At 38.5% G+C, this 21,745-nt stretch overlaps 2 protein-coding genes across 2 annotated transcripts; one reads left to right on the forward strand and one right to left on the reverse strand.

The window, feature by feature from the left end:
* The first annotated feature begins 1,184 nt into the window (after positions 1–1,184).
* On the forward strand, positions 1,185–14,356 carry pou1f1 (POU class 1 homeobox 1). The gene is made up of 7 exons (XM_058082742.1): positions 1,185–1,565; positions 5,914–6,075; positions 6,162–6,260; positions 10,423–10,686; positions 10,937–11,101; positions 11,164–11,224; positions 12,174–14,356. Exons 1-7 carry the CDS (start codon positions 1,430–1,432, stop codon positions 12,394–12,396), a joined length of 1,110 nt encoding a protein of 369 aa, XP_057938725.1. The 5' UTR covers positions 1,185–1,429; the 3' UTR covers positions 12,397–14,356.
* On the reverse strand, positions 13,212–21,478 carry chmp2ba (charged multivesicular body protein 2Ba). The gene is made up of 6 exons (XM_058082743.1): positions 21,273–21,478; positions 18,396–18,487; positions 16,346–16,540; positions 15,041–15,143; positions 14,732–14,838; positions 13,212–14,355 (listed from the first exon to the last, which is right to left on the reverse strand). Exons 1-6 carry the CDS (start codon positions 21,304–21,306, stop codon positions 14,242–14,244), a joined length of 645 nt encoding a protein of 214 aa, XP_057938726.1. The 5' UTR covers positions 21,307–21,478; the 3' UTR covers positions 13,212–14,241.
* Between the last annotated feature and the right edge of the window lie 267 nt (positions 21,479–21,745).

A 21,745-nucleotide genomic window follows, 5' to 3' on the forward strand; every position in this document is an offset into this window, starting at 1 on the left:
TGAATATGCTAAAGTCAAAATGCAAAATAGCGAGTGATTACTGTAGTCATAATTAGTATTAATCAATAATCAGCCTGGTTTGGCTGTAGTGACTGAGATTTTTTTTTTTCACAGATGGGAAAAAAACAAGTACATTGATGGTTGACATTTTTAGGAATGGAATATTTTCCTGTATTTTACGGACAATTATGTTGCATCACTTATCCCAAACAGCTTGGGAAATGTGTCATTCCTAACAATGTCACTTTTGAAGTGATGGACCGTCAGGTATAATTACGTGTTGCGTTCTTGAATAATAATCCATATTTAAACATCAAACAGCGATGATTAATTAATGCATATATTTAGTGACGCGAGTGAAGATGCTAAATTCAAAATGCAAAATGGCGAGTGATTACTGTAATAATAATTAGTATTAATCAATAATCAGCCTGGTTTGGCTGTAGTGACTGAGATTATTTATTTCACAGATGGGAAAAAAACAAGTACATTGATTGTTGACATTTTTAGGAATGGAATATTTTCCTACATTTTACGGACAATTATGTTGCATCACTTATCCAAAACAGCTTTGGAAATGTGTCATTCCTAACACTGAGTGACTGAGATTATTTTTTTTCACAGATGGGAAAAAACAAGTACATTGATGGTTGACATTGTTAGGAATGGAATATTTTCCTGTATTTTACGGACAATTATGTTGCATCACTTATCCAAAACAGCTTGGGAAATGTGTCATTCCTAAATATGTCACTTTTGAAGTGATGGACCGTCAGGTATAATTATGTGTTGCGTTCTATTTGACATAACGTCTTATGTCAAATGTGTACCTGTCAAATGTGTGATGTGTACCTGACGTATCGCCACATGAAATCGAGAAAAAAAAAAAAACATGTTATTTTTCAACACAAGCCACTGTACAACGTCATTCCCGGCTGAAGCCTTTAATCAGGCGGAGAGACAGAGCGAGATCAGGTTTCCCAGCCGCTCTGTACCTTAATCCTGGATTTGGAGATGGGATGACAGAAAGGCCGGTAAGGAAAAAACACAATAACAGCAGCGGCATGGGATTGGTAGGTTGGTGGTTGATGTGAAATAAAGGGCCTCCTAGGGTGGAGTGAGGATGAAGGTGCGGGGGGTATAAATACCTGCAGGAGGCCAGGGTGACAGAGTTACCTGTTGATCGATGAGAGGAAAGGGAATGGATGGAACGGATGGAGGGATATTTTGATGTTTGATATTCACAACATTTGGATGGAGAGTAAAGGGGTGAAATTCCATTTGTGGGAACAAAGTAAATCAAGTAAAGCCATTCGGCAATAGAAAGATATGTTTGTCCGGGACCAGGAAGCACCAGATGAAACCGGTGTTTGAGAAATCAGAATAAGTGGAGCACATCGGTCCACGTTTTATTGTGACGGGGGCCCAAATGGCTTCTCAAGCATTCAGCGGCGACTCTTTCACGCCTCTGGCAGCAGACTCGCCTCTGCCAATCTTCATGCACCATGGCTCTGCCAGCGACTGCCTGCCAAGCACCTCCCACGGACACAACATGGTCTCGGCAGGTAAGCCGTCCGGAACGCTAACATTTAGCTTCTGTTCTGTCTTTCTTTTACACATTGCGGTGATAGTTTTCTTCCGGGTTCGTTCCGGCTGATTATTGATTAATACTAATTATTACTACAGTAATCACTCGCCATTTTGCATTTTGACTTTAGCATCTTCACTCCCGTCACTAAATATATACATTAATTAATCATTGCTGTTTGATGGTTTAATATGGATTATTATTCATTTTAAAAATCCATATTTAAACTAATTGTACACATTTGTGTTGCCAAAGTTCCGCATTTTGTGACATTGTTAGGAATTACACATTTCCCAAGCTGTTTTGGATAAGTGATGCAACATAATTGTCCATAAAATATAGGAAAATATTCCATTCCTAACAATGTCAACCATCAATGTACTTGTTTTCTTCCCATCTGTGAAATAAATAATCTCAGTCACTACAGCCAAACCAGGCTGATTATTGATTAATATTAATTATTACTACAGTAATCACTCGCTATTTTGCATTTTGACTTTAGCATCTTCACTCCGTCACTAAATATATACATTAATTAATCATCACTGTTTGATGGTTAAATATGGATTATTATTCAAGAACGCAACATGTAATTATACCTGACGGTCCATCACTTAAAAAGTGACATATTTAGGAATGACACATTTCCCAAGCTGTTTTGCATAAGTGAAGTCACATAATTGTCCGTAAAATATAGGAAAATATTCCATTCAGTCACTAGGCGTCGGTAATATTACACCAATGAGAAATGCAGTATAATTATTATATTGACTATATTGGGTAATAAGAGTGTAAAGGTAACTATAGGGGTGTTATTTCATGTCCAGAGGTCTCTGATAAGACACATTTAAGGTTGTAAACAGGATTTCAATGCTCTAACTATGAATACATTTGTAAATAAAGAATCCTACTACGTGGAAAGTCAGCTGTCGTGATGAACGTTGGATACTGTACACCAGTGGTCTCAAACATGCGGCCCGTGGGCCAAATGCGGCCCGCGAGACGCTAGTTTGAGGCCCCCCACCTTGATACCGATGAGACATGCAGTATAATTATTATATTGACTATATTGGGTAGTAAGAGTGTAAAGGTAACTACATATAGGGGTGTTATTTCATGTCCAGAGGGCTCTGATAAGACACATTTAAGGCACATATAGACAAACGGATTATAACATATCAGCTATAATTATTAAAGTCATGAAGATATGTATTCATAAGACACCGGTTTCACTTTTGAATTTTGAACTTGTGAAATCAATTACATTTTCCTGGATGTTGTAATTTATTGATATGCAAATAAAATAAGCTCTTTTTTTCTACATTTTAGGTTCTGATCACTTGTCAGCTTTTTTGATCACTTTTCTTGTGTACTAGTTGAGGGACTGGTGGATGTGTAAACCCCCCCCCCCCCCCCAAAAAAAATATATCTTGAATTTTATACACACACACATAAATATATATCTAGATCTACAGTATATGCACATATGTTTGTCCACATATATTTCCAGTACATCTTGTATCCTGGGTTAGGCCATGATCCCAGCAGATGCATTCCAGTCAGGACGCAGGTGTATTGACACAAAGGCATGCTTCTACAATAAGGCAACAGCTGCTTCCTCCAATACAAAGCAACACAAAGCAGTTTTAGCATTTTCACTGCCAGGAGATTTTATGGAATTTTGTCAACTGATTTGAGTTCATGCTAAATACTCGTTATAGGGGTTAATATTTAAGCCGGCAACTGGAGAAGTCATTTGTGTGAATCGGCAGCCATGTTTCCGTCAGTCTCCCCAGGATGAAGATAAACCACCCAGTGTGTGACTTTGAATGGAATGACTAATGGCTACTCACTGTAAAGTGCTTTCAGTGTCTAGAAAGGCACTATGTACTATATCAATACGATCAATTATCATTATTATGGAGCCCCCCCCCCACACACACTTCTGTAATCTTTACAACAGGGGTCTCAAACTCAATTTACCTGGGGGCCACTGGAGCTAGAGTCTGGGCGAGGCTGGGCCGCATCAGGTTTTCTAAAAAAAAAACACATTTATTAAAAACAGAAAAATGAATAAACTTTGCTTTGGTTCCGATTTTCTACAATAAAAGCTCTGATAAAACATTCCACTGTTCTCAAATATCTTACTTTTTTTTTCTGCACAAAATAAGATGAAAAATAAATAAACAAATCAAGAATAAAGAAAATCAATTAATCAGTAATAAATAAATATAATAATAATAATAATAAAACGGCAAATAATAAAAACTTAAGAAACCACATATAGTTGGTGGGTAGACAAATTATTTTTTTCAGATTAAAATGAACAAAGCATTATTAGAGCCCTGTAGACATGACAAAACACGACTATAGTCACATTTATACTTTTATTTACAAAATATTGTGCAACTGCAGGGTCTTGAGACACACGCTAACTCGCAAACTAGAGAGCTAGCGACCTAAACGGTAGCCTTCAAGTTATTTCCTTTAAACTTAAATCGCCAAAAACTTACCACTTCCACATGGATAGGGAGGATAACTATTAACAGTTATTTAACATTTAACATGAACATTAATCAAACGTAATAATTTTTTCTGGGTACATGATACCATACAGCATCCATATCAAACTTGCGCGGGCCGCACTAACATTAAACTTTCATATCAAGGCGGGGGCCTCAAACTGGTGTCCTGTGGGCCACATTTGGCCCGCGGGCCGCGTGTTTGAGACCCCTGCTTTACAATATACGTAGTGCAGCTGGCTTACTCCTTTCCCCCCTTCCAAACTCCTCCGATCCTCCTGGATCAACATTTGCAATAAAAGTGACAGTTGCCATTCAATTGCAATTGTCACAATTGTTCACAATATGCCTCACACACATTTAACGTGTAAAATGTATAACTACTCTACTCAGCACTAATGAATTATGATGAGTGATTAGATGAAATGGGAGTCACGTTGTAGCCTTTAGCCTAGTCGTCAGGTTATACCACATTGGAGTGTTATAGGTTGTATATTTTCAACAAATTATGATTGTTTTAAAAAAAAAAATGATGTCAAGTACAGAACTACAGACCTGTACTATTTATTCAAAAGAAGCAGGTTGCTAACTAAAAGAAAATGCCTGAGTGTGGGTGTATAGAAGTGGGCACGCGCTCAATATTTGTGCAATTATTAGCACCGAGTCGTCAGAATACATACTGGTCTGTCTCCAAACTAAAAACTACACATACGTGACTGTACATGACCACAATGTGTAGGAATTCAGAAATGTAGGCCACACTGGGTTAAAAAAAAATTCTTTACAGGTGGCCATCATAAAGAATGACATACTTGCTCACGGTGCAACAAAACAAAAACAAAACACATCCACGGCGAGTTAATGCATTACATAAATCAACTACCACTGCTACGTACGTGACAACTAACAGCTAAGCACTAAAAATAACACAGAACTTGAAACTGTTATTGCCAAATGTCTGCAAGGCATGCTGGGTAGTCTAGCGACAAAAATATAAATGATGAGCATGGTAACTCCTCAACATATTTTGCAATTAATCAACATGCAACAAGCATGTTAAGAGAAAGAGTACCACAAGGAAAATAAGGGTATGCCCACATGGTAGAGTAGCTAGCTTACTTTGTGTAAGCTAGCTACTCTACCATGTGGGATCGCTTTTTTTGGACAAGCTACATACAGATTGCATCTGACTAGTTTGGAGACGTGCTCCAGTTTGATGTTTTTGGAAATGCTCGGTGGGGCCTGACTAGGATGCTTGGCGGGCCTGATGTGGCCCGCGGGCCGCAGTTTTCCCACCCCTGGATGAACCTAACCAACATGCATGATATGTCTTTCTGTTTGGTTCTTTGTGTGCTTTAGTGCTTTATTGCCAAATGTCTGCAAGGCATGCTGGGTAGTCTAGCGACAAAAATATAAATGATGAGCATGGTAACTCCTCGACATATTTTGCAATTAATCAACACGCAACAAACATGTTAAGAGAAAGAGTACCACAAGGAAAATATGGGTGTTGTATTGTGCGGAGATATTTATTTGTATGCCCACATGGTAGAGTAGCTAGCTTACTTTGTGTAAGCTAGCTACTCTACCATGTGGGATGGCTTTTTTTTGGACAAGCTACATACAGATTGCATCTGACTAGTTTGTATACGTGCTCTAGTTTTGATGTTTGGAAATGCTCGGTGGGGCCTGACTAGGATGCTTGGCGGGCCTGATGTGGCCCGCGGGCCGCAGTTTGCCCACCCCTGGATTAACCTAACCAATATGCATATGTCTTTCTGTTTGGTTCTTTGTGTGCTTTAGTGTCGTCTGGGCTGTCGCTGGGTCAGACGTCCAAGCGCCCCCAAATGCAACTATCCTCCACCCCGATGGGAAATGCTCTTGGCAACAGCCCCCCCAGCCTGCATTACCCAGTTACTCCATGCCACTACAGCAACCAGCAGACCACCTATGGGATTATGGCAGGTACTGTGTATACACTTACAATGACAACAACAATGTCAGTATTATATGTATTTCTATGAATACAATGTGTCTTTACTGCTTTGCAGCTCAGGAAATGCTGTCTGCAAGTATTTCTCAGACTTGTATCCTGCAAACATGTGGTGTTCCTCCGCCTAACATGGTGAGCGCTGCAAACCCGCTACAAGGTAACATGCACACGCACAAGTTAAGGGATAAACGTGTATGAATGATACATATGAAGCCGAGCGTAGTGTTTTTGTTATTGCATTGTTTCCTTGTAGCAAGGAAGCATGTGTTGTGTTTGCGTTTGGGAACTTGACCAGTACTAACAAAATGTTTCTGTGTCATGGATCAGAGCACACACTGTGCATTTGAAGCCATCGCCTTTAAATCGCTGCCAAACATTGTGTTATTTGGAGTTACTGCAGACTGTTGTAGGTGTTGATGGCAACTGTGAGTCAGTCCTGCACCTACCTAGGAGATATAATAGAAACAACACACATTGCACGCATTTATTCATGGAAGCAGAAGACATGTTGTTACGTTGTGTTATCTTGTGTGGACATTATTGCTGGGTTTTGTTAACGCTACATGAATGTTACATTATGTTCAAGTTCTGTTTTCATAATTTCACTGTATAATCTAAACTAAATTAAGAGAGAAAAACAGATTTGTGTGTATATATATATATGCCGCATCAGACAGGAACCCATAGAAAACTCACAATTGCGGGAGGTCATTATTCAAATAGAACACTAAATTCATCACACAGGAAATAAACACTCAAAGATATATACAAGGCAAAGTACCAATACAAGTTTAAAATTTATTATTATTAGTTATTTTAACTTCATCCCATAATACATTACGTTCAAGTTATGTTTCCATAATTTCACTGTATAATCTAAACTAAATTTAGAGAGAAGAACAGATTTGTGTATATATATATGCCGCACCAGAGAGGAACCCGTAGAAAACTCACAACAAGCTTATCAACCCATCAGAAATTGCAGGAGGTCATTACTCAAATAGAACACTAAAATCATCACACAGCAAATAAACACTCAAAGATACGTATATACAAGGCAAGTACCAATACAGGTTTAAAATGTATTATTGTTAGTTATTTTAACTTCATCCCATAATACATTACGTTAATTTGGCAAATACATTATGTTCAAGTTATGTTTTCATAATTTTGCTGTATAATCTAAACTAAATTTAGAGAGATAAACAGATTTGTGTATAAATATTCTGCATCAGACAGGAACCCGTAGAAAACTTACAACGAGCTTAAGAAATTGCAGGAGGTCATTACTCAAAATAGAACACTAAAATCATCACAAATAAACACTCAAAGATAGCAAAGATATATACAAGGCAAGTACCAATACAGGTTTAAAATTTATTATTATTAGTTATTTTAACTTCATCCCATAATACATTGTTCCCAACAGAGCAGTTCATTGGTTCCCTTATAGCTTGTGATTAGCGAGTGCTAACAAATTCGCTAACGTTTCCTCGCTGACTCACAAATGGCACAGTATTTCGTTTGTTTTTATATAATTCGGTTTTGGGCGAAATTTTGCGCTAAAATTTTGCCGCAATTCTTTGTTTATTGTACAATATTGGACTTAAACCGTTTTAGTTTACCCGTTGGTTCATCAAATCTTGCTGTATTATTTTAGGTTAATATTATTGATGTTACTACTATGTTAACTTTACGCTATTGTGGCATTTTGTTATGTTAACGTTAATGTTAATGTTATGGTAAGGTTAGTCAAGTTATATATTTTTGTGTAGTTTAGAATGAATTTTCTCAACTGATAATAAAAACTTTCATTTAAAAAAAAATGACTTGAATTCTTGGATAGTTTGTTTTTTGTCAAGACGTTTTGGAACAAATTAATATCAAAAACCAAAGTTCCACTGTAACGTAAACAGCTCAAAGAACAACAACGAGGAAAAAAATTCAAGCGAAAGTTCCGGCGTAGTGAAATGAAGTAATCATACGGCGCCCAGATGGAATATGACCTGAAGCTGGAGGCCAAGCACAATTAACATTTCCAGATGAGGTAATGACATTGATTCTTTTTTCCACGGGAGCCAGTAAATACGACTTGAACTACTCACACCGAGATGTGGACGCATATGACCCGACCAAACGCTTGCCATGTCAAAGGCTGCACCGCAATATTATTACATACATCCCATATATTACATTCATCATGCTGAAAGGGGCGCTGGGAGGGGAACTAATATTATTTCTATTCAATCTGTGTGAGACATCCCGGCACATTTACAACAATATCGTTATGGATGGAGATGGGCGACATAAGTAATGGAAGGACTGAAGAGTTATTGAAAAAGGCAGGGGGTCAGAAGCATATAAAGTGTGCTTGGATGGAAGTTCATGGAATAAATTGGCTTTAATGCGTGTTTAGTGATCATAAACAACATCCCACACCAGAAGATGAGTATGAAGACATAATAGAAGGACTGAATTCTGTGACCTTGATGAAATACGATGGAAAGACATTTTTTTTAATGTTTAGTAGGTGTGAAAAAAAAGTATCGCTGACTAATACTGACCTTAAACACACAAATTCACTGATTTTTGGTCAGATTTTCATTTTTCCTGAAAGAATAGGTCATTTTTTTCTTCATCTAATTCACCTTAAGTCAGAACTAATGTATAAATATGTAGTGATACAGCGCGCAGACCTCACAGCTAGGAGGACCAGGGTTCGATTCCACCCTCGGTCATCTCTGTGTGGAGTTTGCATGTTCTCCCTGTGCATGCGTCGGTTTTCTCCGGGTACTCCGGTTTCTTCCCACATTCCAAAAACATGCTAGGTTAATTGGCGTCTCCAAATTGTCCATAGGTATGAATGTGAGTGTGAATGGTTGTTTGTCCATGTGATTGATTGGCTGGCCACCAGTCCAGGGTGTACCCTGCGACTGCATCCCCCGCGACCCTCGTGAGGAAAAAGCGGTAGAAAATGAATGAATGAATGTTGGAATATGAAAAACAAACAAATCAATTAACAAAAATGCACGTTTTCCCTTAATAAGTTACATTGTAAAAAGAATAAAGTTTTTTTAAATTCTGGGAATCTAGTCATAATTATGAGAACACAATTTTCATGAAGAAAGTTGAAATAACTGGAAAATACATCAGAGATAAAAATAAAAACATTTTAATAAGAATAAAGCAAAAACAAAAATTAATTCCAGGGAGAAACAAAGTCACAATTTCACGAGAACTTGTGATATTATGAGTAAAAATAATGTCTTGAAATATTAAAGAAAAATATATATTTTTTTTAAGTTGTAATGTTATGAGAAAGAAAGCAAAATGGTACTTTTTAAAAAGTTTGTTTGGGGAAAAAGTTATTATATTATGAGAATAATCATAGTATTACAAGAAAATAATTAAAAAAGATAACTCAAGAAGAAATATTTTTAAAAATAAAAAAAATAAAAAACAGAAATCAAGGGGAAAAAAGAGCAAAGGCTGAAGTTCATATTAATAATCTTTTTCACCGATATCACAAATCTGAATATATGATTTCTTAGCATATCTACATGTTATGTGTTGCTTTATAAATGATCAAAATGGCCCTTGCATCCTTTCTTTTGTTAACATGTAGCCCTCGCTGGACGGTTTGGACACCCCTGGATTACATATTGATACTGAGGGCAAAATTAAGAAAATAATTTAAAATTTAATATTTTCAAATTCAAACCATGAAGGGAAAATAAACAAATATATTACTTACTCTGCTTGTGTACTTATCAAAACTGGCAGCTTATATGATATAGCCCAATCACCACAAGAGGGCAGTGTTTCATCAAGTTGTGTTAATACCGCCTTACATCACCCAATGGGACGATTGGGACTAAAACCGAAAAGTCGGAAAACCGAAGCCACTTTTCCTATAGGAATCATGTAAGCCTAATTAACAGAAAATACATTTTCTAATAAATATTTTTACACGAATAGATATAAAACACAAATGAATGGATAAATGAACATTTAAAATATTTCTACCTTTACTGAAGACCCATGGTTGCAAAGTCTGTTGATGCGGACTTCCCATACGTATGCCGTCTTCGTACGTCATAATTCAATAGTGTTTTTCATCTTCTTTATTAAATTGCTGGTGCTTGCAACTTTTTTGGGCCCCATGGCGCATTATTTCGTCGTCGCACTAAAACAAACACAAAAAAGCACAGGAATGATAGAGCACATGGCTGTTTGATAATCAATAGAAATAATTTCCAGGGGTCCACTGTAGCCATTTTCCCACCTTGTTTCCTCTGCTTCAATCCCGCCTCCTTCAGGTTCCCTGACGCCGTGCTTGTACAAGTTTCCAGATCCCAGTCTGAGCAGTAGCTCCTGTGCATTAAGTCACGGTTTCTCTTCGCTGCCCTCTGCGCTCCTGTTAACTGATGAAGGCCCCGGGGCCCCCACCGTGGGCGAGATGAAAGCAAACATCCAGAGGAAGAACATACGAGAGTTGGAGGACACCCCCGCTATGGACTCGCCGCAGATACAAGAGCTGGAGATGTTTGCCAATGACTTTAAAATACGCAGGATCAAACTCGGTGAGGACATTGTTGTATGTTTCCGTCCCTCGGCGCAGCTTTCAGCTTTGCTGTCAGCTATTTGGCCAATTATTGCTGTGTGTTGCTTTTGTGGCTGCAGAGCAAAGCACAGCACAAACAGCAGCTTTATAGATGGATCAATTGAAAAGGTGAAGCCATTTAGTATGAAAATGGCTTCTCGAGGGTGTGAGATTGCGTTCTTCCATTTGTTCCGTGTCATTCTTAATCATGACTTTTTATGCTTCACCAGGTTATACTCAGACCAACGTGGGCGAGGCTCTTGCCGCAGTGCACGGTTCGGAGTTCAGTCAGACCACAATCTGCCGCTTTGAGAACCTGCAGCTGAGCTTCAAGAACGCCTGCAAACTGAAGGCCATTCTGGCCAAGTGGTTGGATGAGGCCGAGCTCGCTCGCGGTGAGTCTCACTCAGGGATTCTGCACCTTTTGTCATTTCCAATGACGGCGACTTCCTTTCAGCCCTGAACAATGATAAGATTGGAATCAATGAGCGGAAGAGGAAAAGGAGAACAACCATCAGGTAAAATAGAAAGATGAATAATGTGCTTTGTCAGGGGTGGCCAAACTGTTTCCAGCGGGGGTCACAAAGTGAAAAATGGGGCCATTTTTAGTTTTTGTAAAGCAACACAAATGCACTTTTGCTATTTTTTTGGTACAAAAGAAGTCTTTTCCAAATAGTATTTTACTATTTTTTACTATTATTTTACTATTTTTTTTACTATTGTTTTACTATTTTTTACTATTATTTTACTATTTTTTACTATTATTTTACCATTATTATTATATTATTAAACTATTATATTATTATATTATAATATTACTATTATAAGATATTCACTGCTGTTTTTTCTATAGATTTTCTTGTAATGCTATGATTATCTTCCCCAACTTAATTTTCCCCCAAAATTTAACTTGATGGTTTTTGTTTTTCATAATATTATGACTTTAAAAATATATTTTTAAATATTTTTCTTGTTCAATTACTTTTTTCTCATAATATTTTGACTTTACTCCAATGAAATCAACTCAGATTTTAGAATGACTTTTTTCTCAAATATTTTACTATTATTCCCCTAAGACTATTCACTGCTATTTTTTTTCTATAGATTTTTTTTTTGCTATTTTCTGTGATTCTCTTCCCCAACTTAATTTTCCCAAAAAATTTAACTTGATGTTTTGTTTTTCATAATATAATATAATAATATAATATGACTTCAAAAACAGATTTTTTTTCTTTAATATTTTTAGTTTATGCAAGTAAAATTACCCAAGTTTTACTCATAATAAAATACTTTTTCTTGTTCAATTACTTTTTTCTCATAATATTTTGACTTTATTCCTATGAAATTACCTCAGATTTTAGAATGTAAAAAAAAAAAAAAAAAGCCACAGCCAGGACTTTGGACACCCCTGTACTTTGTTTGTTATCTTTTTACAGTTAATTTTCCTCTGCTTGTTCCAAAATGTAGCCTCGGAGCAAAGGAGGCCCTTGAGCACAGCTTTGCAGAAAAAAGTAAGCCATCTTCCCAGGAGATAGCCCGGATAGCTAAAGGCCTCCATCTGGAGAAGGAAGTGGTCCGAGTCTGGTTCTGTAACAGGCGCCAGAGGGAGAAACGGGTGAAAACCAGTCTGAGCTCCTGCTTGTCCAAAATAATTCCAAACTGTATTGCTCACATGAATAAAACACGGTAAATGGCAAAGTCTTATCAAATGCAGTATGGATTTGGATATTTGTTTTCATATGGTTAATTATATTTAGTATACAGAAGATTAATTTCCACACAGACAGTGAATGGCAAAATGTTTTTAACACACGGCTCGGTCATTTTAAAAAAATGTTTTTGGACTTTACTATTTGCTACTATGTGTATATTTGTAATTGTACTCAAAATAATGTGCGTTTTTACACAAATAACCTGTTGCTGTGTTAAGTGTTTGAATTAATTGGTTATCCACAGCTGAACTCTCTGAACTTTTTTCAGATCTAATATATGATGTGCTAAATTACTGTTTTTGTATAAGTTTAATATATATGATGACATGAAAATGTTTGGGCACCCCTGATCATTTTTAAGATTTTCTTTAATAAATGACTGGTTGTAAGGATCAGACATTTCAGTTAAATATATCATATAGCCGACCAACACAGTGGTAGATGAAAAGTCGAATTAAGTATTTACACCACATTTCTATAAGCAATGGTATTTTCAACGCCGGTACGCCAGACACGATATTTCCCACAGCCAGCTTGAATAGCTCTTCAAAATGCAGAAAATGTTACCGTTTTTGTTTTCCACAGACATGACGTTTCTTGATGTGAAATGTCAACAATTGAAGTGTTTTTCATGTAAATGAAGATAGTATTTGCAAGGTCATTAATCATTTAAAAAACATTTATTGCAACATTTTTATGAAGGTCGTGTTTTGTTTGTACAAATGTAATTTTTTGCTGCAAATTCTGTTGGTTAAGTTAAACTGACTTTGAAAAGAGAAATATGCACAGTATAAAAGATTGTACCTGATGAAGTTTTATTACTTAAAAAAAAAAACCCATTTACATAGTCATAGCAATTGAGGAATCAAGTGTACATACACACAAAAATGTTCCAAGCAATCAAATAGTAAGGAGTTTCCTCTCAGTGTAATTTGTTCAGTAGATGTTTAGGACTGAATGATTCATTTAAATTAGTTCGGTGTTTTGCGTGAGTGACACGTGCAGAAATTGCAAGAGGAAACAAGAGAGAGAGAGAGAGAAGTCCAGAGATAAAAGTCACTCATGACGCTGGAACTCCCGATTCTTGAGGAAGAAAAGGCAGCTGTAAAAGTGTAACCATAACTGCACAGCAGCTGAAAGACAAGAGCGACAACGGGACCAGCGCCATCCCGCAATCGCTGAAGAACTCCCGTGTTTTATACAAGATCATCAGGTAGCAAACACCACCAAAGAACCCCCACCAACCTCAGAAGCCCTCAAATAAGTACTGAGAATGAAGCACAGTGATGTCTTCAGTACCACCAGCAGTCTGTGTAGGACTGGCTCGCCTCAGAGAGTCTGCACGGCATTGCAGTCGTTTTATCTCCAATTATTTTCAAGTGAGACTGAGGCTTCGTTCGCTATATGCTGGTTGCATGCATGAAAAAGTGCTCCCACAAGTCTAATGTTTGATCCAATCCAAAGACAAAGCAAATAAATTCTGCATTTTATGACCCCAAATGAGGAAAAAGATTTTCCATCGATTCTGTTTTGCTTCAGTTTGAGTAGAGCAGGAAGAAAAAGGCTGCATAAACACTGCAGCCATTCTAAAGAGAATGAGCTGCAAGGCGAACAATAGATCTTATAGCTCTTTAGGGTCAAGCATGGATCATTCATTCACTTCCAGCCTTGCTAATGTCATAATAAATATTTGAGCATAATTGGAGCAACCAGCAGGGCAATGCTATGTGTTTGTCTGTGCATGTCATTGTTATGCGTGTGTGTGTGTGTTGTGTAACCATCATATTCTTGACAAAGCCAGTGTGGGGAAACAGTCAGGAATTTTAGTCCACTCCCAGAGCACGGAGCTGTCTCTCAATCTCGTCGTCTGAGATGGTCGCCTTTTTGGATGAGGCTGCGCCTGGGACGTTCTTTCCCGCAGCTGGAGCTCGGACCATCTGTGCACACACAGCAAAACAAATGTTTTTGTCTGGGAGGTAAAATATATGACTACGTTCCTATTGCGATTTCTTAGTTTAATTGCCAATTCAGAAGCGGCTTTGGAGGTTTCTGTTGCTGCCCACCAGATGCGTGGTCGTGCTTATTGGATCATGTTGGTGTGAGGGGAGTGCAATAACTTATACAGCCCCCCAGGGGGAGCCCGACTCACGGCAGATGGGCCAGCCCGCAGATGAGAAAAAGATGAGGGTTTAGCGCCATCATGTGGCAGCTACTAGAAGGTGAAGTGTCACCTAATTGCAACTCAAATGACCTCCACAAAATAGATCATGGAGGGCTCTAAGTACAATGATCATCTTATTTGGACCTCCTCACCTTCCCTGAGATCTCAATGCCAATCTCATCCAGAACTTGGTTGACAATATCCTGAGATTCCTCTTCATCACCAGACTCGTCAAAGAGCTCGTCGAAAGTGTCGTTTACTGGACAGAGGGACACAGAGAGGTAAAGAGAAAAGAATTATGGCGGTATTATTCAGTATTCATGAATAATTAGTGCAAAAAAATCCCATTGTAAACAATGCTTAATTAATTAATCTGAGGTTGCACTGTACTTCTTTCCAATATTATTCATATTCTTGAGTTACTTTCACATGTATGTGTGTGTGTGTCTGTGTGTTCCTACTCATTTCCTCCGTCATGCCCATCTTCATGTTTTCCTTCTGGAAATCTTGCATTGTCTTGAGGGTTGTCTGAGGATCCATCTTTTTGTTCACTGCTTGCATTGTCTGCAGATATTGTGAAGTTACTCTCAGTTACTCGCTCGTCGTGATGACGAAGAGTATAAAACAAGAACATCACCAACAGCACAGACAAAATACAGTCAATTAATTTGGGTTGAGACGGGCTTGGGGTGACACAGATGTTGAAACGCCAGCTGTAGGACTCTTGCTTCCTTCCTTCCTTCCAGTGAAAGATCAGAAGCTGTCCTACTTTTAGTCAGGTCTACCTGATGCAACGCAAACAAGATACTGTTCCTCAACAATGCTGGTAAATCATCTCTGTTAGCTGGATGGAAAAACAGACACTAGGTATTCTTGTACGGAAAGTGCCTAATTGTCAAACCCTGTTAATTAAAGGCTTAATTATACCTGACCTTCTCTCTGTTTGCTGAGTTTTGACTCTGAAGTGAACATGGCTTCCAGGCTTTTTCTTCCTCTCACACCTCATTAGCAACGCTGAGATTCGGCTTCACAGAGAATGGATCATACAAAAACACTACAAAACACTAAAATATTGATATCAATACTGAACCTAGTTTATGACCTGCATCATTGTGGCATACCTAACTTTAAAAAAACAACTTTCATCTTTTTACACTGATAAAAGGCATTTTAATTGACAGTTCTAGATCTGCTTAGAAGCAGTTTAGATTTTTCTTAGTAAAAAAATGAATATGAGGACAAATATGAATAATGAACATGACAGCCTTTTTGGATCTGTGTCTTTTCAACTGTTCAGTCGTCGGTTCATGCTCAAAGACTAGATAGGCAGGACTAGGACAGCTCTAGTCTCACTCTTTTGCCTCTCATCCCAGCAGGCGTCATCTGTTCAGGCTAAAGACTAGATAGCACATTTCTAGTCTAGTCTAGCCTATCCTAGTCACCAGTTCATGCTCAAAAACCAGATAGGATAGACTTAGCGCTGTCCACACTGATGCAGGCTGCTCAGATGAGGTGAAACAGCTAGACTGGACATGACCAGATAGGACAGCTCTCATCGAGCCCATTTGCCCGTCATCCCAGCAGGCTTCATCTGATAGAACAGCCTAGTCTATTTTCGGTTCATGCTCAAAGACCAGATAGGACAGCTCCGTTTCGCCTCTCATCTTGTCATGCTCGGAGACTAGATAGTACAGCTCTGGTGTAGTCTAGCCTGACTGATGACATGTAAACATTTTTTAAATCTTATCTCTGAGTCATATTAATACCTTTGCTGTGGTGGACATGGCCCCGGCCATCTTCATTTGGGAGTTCATAACCTTGGTCTGGGTGGACATGGAGGTGACTTTGGAGCTCACGGCATACGTGCGGTTCTTCTGCTTCCTCAGCTGCACCAACTGCTTGGCGAGGATCTTACACGCCTCACGGTTACCACTCTTGGCCATTTTTTTAATCTCTGCTTCCTACGGAGGGACATTAGAATACATCAAATTCTGTCATAGTCACACACTGACGACAAGAACTGAGTACACCACATGAGGTGGGGTCAGACCATCACAAAAGTCTTTTTGGGACCTGCAAAATACCTAATGTCTGTTACATTAGAATTAATCACACAAAAGTATTGATAAACACACTTTACCACAACACTCCCAAGAGATACACTGTGTACACAAATATAGATATACACAAATATAGATATAGAAAAACACAGTCAATGTGGTTGAGGCCAGGATCAGTGGCACGCAAATGCACGCTTTTAACTTTGGTAAACATCAGAATACACACTGATGCCCACAAGGATCTTCTTGGCTGTGGGCATGCATGTGTGTGTGTGTTTGTATACAGTATACACGTCCCAAGAGACATGAGTGGAGCTCCGGGGTTGCAGTAAGCTCGCCAGGCCTCTGCGCAGTGCTACATTAGCCCAAACAGCCTTGTTAGTTTGTGCTGAAAGCATCCTTTATAGGAAATAATCAATTATTCATGTTTGAATCTTAAGCTCTCGGTCTTGCTTTTGCAAGCACATTGCGCGTATAAATACCATAGAGATGCATTCATGTCAGGCTGGTACCAATATGTCTCATCGATGCAGACAAAGAAACATGTCAGACACAAAGGCAGACAGCGTTTATTATTCTAACTTCACTGTCGTCTCAGTAAACTATAACAGCATTAGTTGGCAAAAGACACGACTGTGCCTGATGTAAAGCATATCGCTCGTTTACTACTGTCAGGAAGTGAAAACACAAAAGCATGGTTGCCAGATACAGATCCACATCCCCGCATAATCACAGATTTTTGGTGTTTAATCGTGTTAGTGCTGCACCCTCCATTGCATGATACGATGGTGCTGCAAATGTTGCACTGCGTGTGACCATTCCATTTTTATACCCACTGATGCTCATGCACAACCCGAGTTCTAGAACTGACTGTAATTTACACTGTCTTTTATTGCAAATGTTGATCTGGTAGCAGGAGAGTCAAATAAACATTTGGTAAAAAAATACAATAAAATATTGAAATAGCATAGTTGGGTAAAAATTTTACAAACAGATCGAGAGGGTGTGGTCAAGTATGTTAAGTAAATTGTTGGCAATTTTAGAAGGTTTAAAAATGAAGAAGCTTAATCTCAATGTGAAAAGATTGATAACAATGTTAATTGAAAAACAGACATTCCTTTAAGGCTATTTATTAACCAGTACAAGCAAAGTCAAATGTACCATGCTAGTCAAAAGTTTGGGCTGTCACATCAATTGCACGAAAATAATTTCGGTGGGTATTAATTAATGTTATTTATGCTCTTCAATTACGGCGGAAAAACCTCTTTCTTGTGCGATTTGTGCAGTTTTTGGCGGGAGAAAGTGCAAGTGTGTGCATGCACTCGGGGCACTAGAATGTCATGACTATGCTAAATGGCAAATGTAGGTCATTTCAACCTCCTAGCGCTGGTAGGTTTCATCTTTCCACTACGTTCCACAAAGGTTTAAAAACTTGGCTAATTAGTGCAAAGCATTAAAGTGAAATTAAAATCTTGTCCCCCGGAGAGGCAATTACGTCGTGTATGATATTTACTTAATACAACAGAGGCAAAAGGACGCATCTGTTTCTTTCATCTGGCAGCAAGAGGAAATGTGTTCTTTTGTGAAAACTGACTTATGTTGCAGCTCTATAAGTGTGTGTGCGTGAGAGAGAGAGAGATAAAGAGCAGTGGTTTCATGCTTTGCCCTGCAGCAAAGCCACCACTGAAGATCCATCATGTCTATTAATTGAGACCCGTCTGACTTAATCTGTACTGGAAACAGAAGAGGGACTCACCATTTGCTTCTCTTGTCTCTCCAGCGCCACTCTGTCTCTTGTGATCTGTCTCTGGGTACCGCGCAACTCCCTCGACTGTTCCTTGATGACATCTTGGGAAAGACAAGGATTTAAAATTCATCATAAAAACATAAAACTTGCAAAATATATTTTTTGTTTGTCACACATCAAAAAAATGACAACAGTTTTTAAACGAAAAAAATGTGTGAAAAAAGTGATTGCACGCTAAAACAGTAACTGCTTGGGTTACCCTAAGCAGCAACAACTGCAATCAAGCGTTTTTGATAACAGCGCTGTGAAGGAATTTTGGCACACTCATCTCAGCAAGGTCATGCCAGAGCATCTCAATATGAATCAGGTCAGGACTTTTGAACTGGTTCATATTGAATGAAGGCTCCAAAGTATTCATTTTGTTTTTCCTTCAGCCATTCAGAGGTGGACTTGCTGGTGTGTTCACAAACAGTCCAAGTGGCTCGACATTCTCCTTCAAGATTTTTTTGGTAGAGAGCAGAATTCATGGGTCCATCTATCACAGCAAGTCTTCCAGGCGCTGAAGCAGCAAAACAGCTCCAGACGATCACACTACCACCACCATATTTTACTGTTGGTATGATGTTCTTTTTCTGAAATGCGGCGTTACCTTTACACCAGAAGTAATGGGACACACACCTTCCAAAAAGTTCAAGCCAGATTTTAACAATCAACTTTATAGTTATCGTTTTTAGTTGTTGTTAATTATTAGTTAGTGTCTGCAGAGGTTTCACTTCTAAAATGTTGATTTCTGGGGATAAGCCATTTATTATGGGAGTTGGCCCCGGTCGGCATCACACTTTCAGTTGCCGTCAGGTTGAGTTTGTGGGTGACATCTCAGATGTGATGGGACAATTAATACGAAAATGGACATGTTGATTCAGACGCTTGCATTAAATAGTGGTTGCTGTCATTGTTTTTTTCCACTGACATGTGCATGACACTCTGAAAAATGTGCCTGTGAGGTTTTGGTGATGTGTCTACACTGTCCGCCTGTCAGCCAATTCACCATTACGCAGAATAGACCAGATCAGAGCTGGCGAGCTTTCTCAGCACCTTTGGCGGGGTGTGTTGTCACATAATTGCCACTGCGCCAAGCTGAAAATGTGGACTCTTCCCCTGGTGCGCCGCCACTCCCATCTCGGCGCAATCCAGTCTACCAAATTACCAAATTGGTTGTGCACAGTGATGCACTGGACCAAATTACCATTGTGTGGGCCCTTTGTGTTTAGCTGTTTTGTCATTGGCTAATGTTGATGACCTGAAACATTTAAGTGTGAAAAACATGCAATAAAATAAAAATAAGACATCATGAAGGGCAAACACCTTTTCACACCACTGTATACGATGGCTTCACTAAAACATGTTTGTGTTCTTTTAATAGTGAGCACTGAGGGTGTTTGTGTGCGTCCAGCATTCAGCTCACACAGTCGCTGAGTCATCTTTAAACCACCCACACTTGGACTAAGTGGCATCATGTGAGATAATGCATGACCATAAATTCACACACGGTGTAAAGTATCCAAGTAAGCGTGCCACTGGTGTGCCACAACACATACCGGAAACCTCCAGCACGTAGACAGTTAATTATAGAGCTTGTAACGTAAATCTGTAATTTACATTAAAAAAAAATATTTCACTTTCTCTCTGCAATAAATGAATATTTCTAATAATGGACAAATGGTCAACAATCGGATTATTCATTGCATGCCGTTGGAGATTTCAAGAAGCAGCATGAAATGTTTTCCCATGTATGGGAAGTTCAATAATCATGAAGTCGGTCCTTCCACGTCACATAGCGTCGGACCACTTGCGAGGGCGACACGTGAATACGTACAACATGACGTGACAACAACGTGTAAAGTGGGAGGGATATCGTCCTACAAATATAAAAGTGATCAACCCGCTCCACCCCCCCTTTCCGATCACCTAATAACCAGGAACATTTTTCCATCCACGCCACCAAAGGCTGCGAATGATACTTTAGATAATGTAAAGTAATGACCCATTTTGGGTGGGATGACGCCAGAAAGATGTGATGTTGACTTGGCAACCGTCAAGTTGAAGGTAAGACAAAAAGGCGAGTGGATGCTGGGAGGCACAGGTAAAAAAAATGCTGTACTTTTAGATCATTTTTAAAATTATTACCTTTTTTAATATATATACGCTGGTATTTGAAGTGTGGACTTCATTCAATTGTTCTATTGATTAATCATTATAATGACTTGTTGATTGAATTATTAATTCATTTTGCCACTAAGTGGCTTTTGACCTTGTGATGTTTAATTATCCAGCCTGAAGGGAAAAAAAAATATTTCAGATTGAGAGGTCAGTCATTTTTTTGACAATGCTATACATAACTGACTCAAATTTTGGCATTTTTTAAACAAGTTTTTGGACAATATTAGTTCAAAGTAAAATACACATGAAAGTATATGGCATGCCGTTCTCTTATTGGAGCTACACTATATTTGTAATGTAAAACACATTGTTAAATCGTCGTTGATTTGTCCATGATGCAGATGATAACGCACTTTAACGTTTTTGACTGACCCCAGATCAGATATGAATCCGGATAGATTCGACATTAAAAAACTACTCGTGACAAACATGAATTGACACGTACACTGCTATCTTATTTACGAATAATTATTCTATACTAATGGAAGCCCCTTGACGTGGTTGTCATAAATGAACAATGTGACTAGTGACTCATGGAACATACAGTATAAAACAGGTTAAACGAGTTCAAGGGAAAGGCTAACTTTACGTAAAAGCGACATTGCTACCGTCTTGAGCTAAAAACAACTTAGCTAGCTTCCCACAAAAGGGAGAAGAAAAGCTTACCGTCGACAGTCTTCTTCTTGAAAATGGAAGCCATAATTTGTTTTCTATCTATTAAAATATCGAATACAAAAGCTGTAGAGGTACACTAAAGCGAGTCCCGGCGATAAAAGCGCTGTTTATTGCCGGCAGGGTAGTTTAGCTGCCTCAACGGCTTCCTGCTTGACTTTCTGTTGAGTTCCTCCCTCAGCTGACTGGCTCTACTGCTCCACGTGACGTCATGAAAGTGTACCCGTGCTGCATTCGCATGTGCTCTGTGAAATATAAACTTTAGTGGAAATATGGAGCGTCACATCAACTAAAACAAGCTTCACTGTTTTTTTTTTAACGTAAAATACATTGTCTATTTTGGACACAGACATATCGCACGGGAGCTGAAGAGGACAGATATCGTCAGTCACCAACGGGAAAAATACACACCTTTATTGTGTCTGTACTTGGAAAATGTAAATTTTATTTCGTTATTTTTATTTATA

The sequence above is a fragment of the Doryrhamphus excisus genome, chromosome 9 (assembly GCF_030265055.1).
Source record: "Doryrhamphus excisus isolate RoL2022-K1 chromosome 9, RoL_Dexc_1.0, whole genome shotgun sequence".
In the NCBI taxonomy this organism is placed as follows: domain Eukaryota; kingdom Metazoa; phylum Chordata; class Actinopteri; order Syngnathiformes; family Syngnathidae; genus Doryrhamphus; species Doryrhamphus excisus.

Excerpts from the sequence above, each read along its gene's own strand:
- chmp2ba (XM_058082743.1), bottom strand. The coding sequence starts at position 21,306 with ATGGCTTCCATTTTCAAGAAGAAGACTGTCGACG. Across the intron at positions 18,488-21,272 it reads CAAGAAGAAGACTGTCGACG|ATGTCATCAAGGAACAGTCG; the intron begins GTAAGCTTTTCT and ends GTCTTTCCCAAG. Across the intron at positions 14,356-14,731 it reads GCATTGAGATCTCAGGGAAG|ATGGTCCGAGCTCCAGCTGC; the intron begins GTGAGGAGGTCC and ends GTGTGTGCACAG.
- pou1f1 (XM_058082742.1), top strand. The coding sequence starts at position 1,430 with ATGGCTTCTCAAGCATTCAGCGGCGACTCTTTCACGCCTCTGGCAGCA. Across the intron at positions 6,076-6,161 it reads CACCTATGGGATTATGGCAG|CTCAGGAAATGCTGTCTGCA; the intron begins GTACTGTGTATA and ends ACTGCTTTGCAG. Across the intron at positions 11,102-11,163 it reads TGAGGCCGAGCTCGCTCGCG|CCCTGAACAATGATAAGATT; the intron begins GTGAGTCTCACT and ends ACTTCCTTTCAG.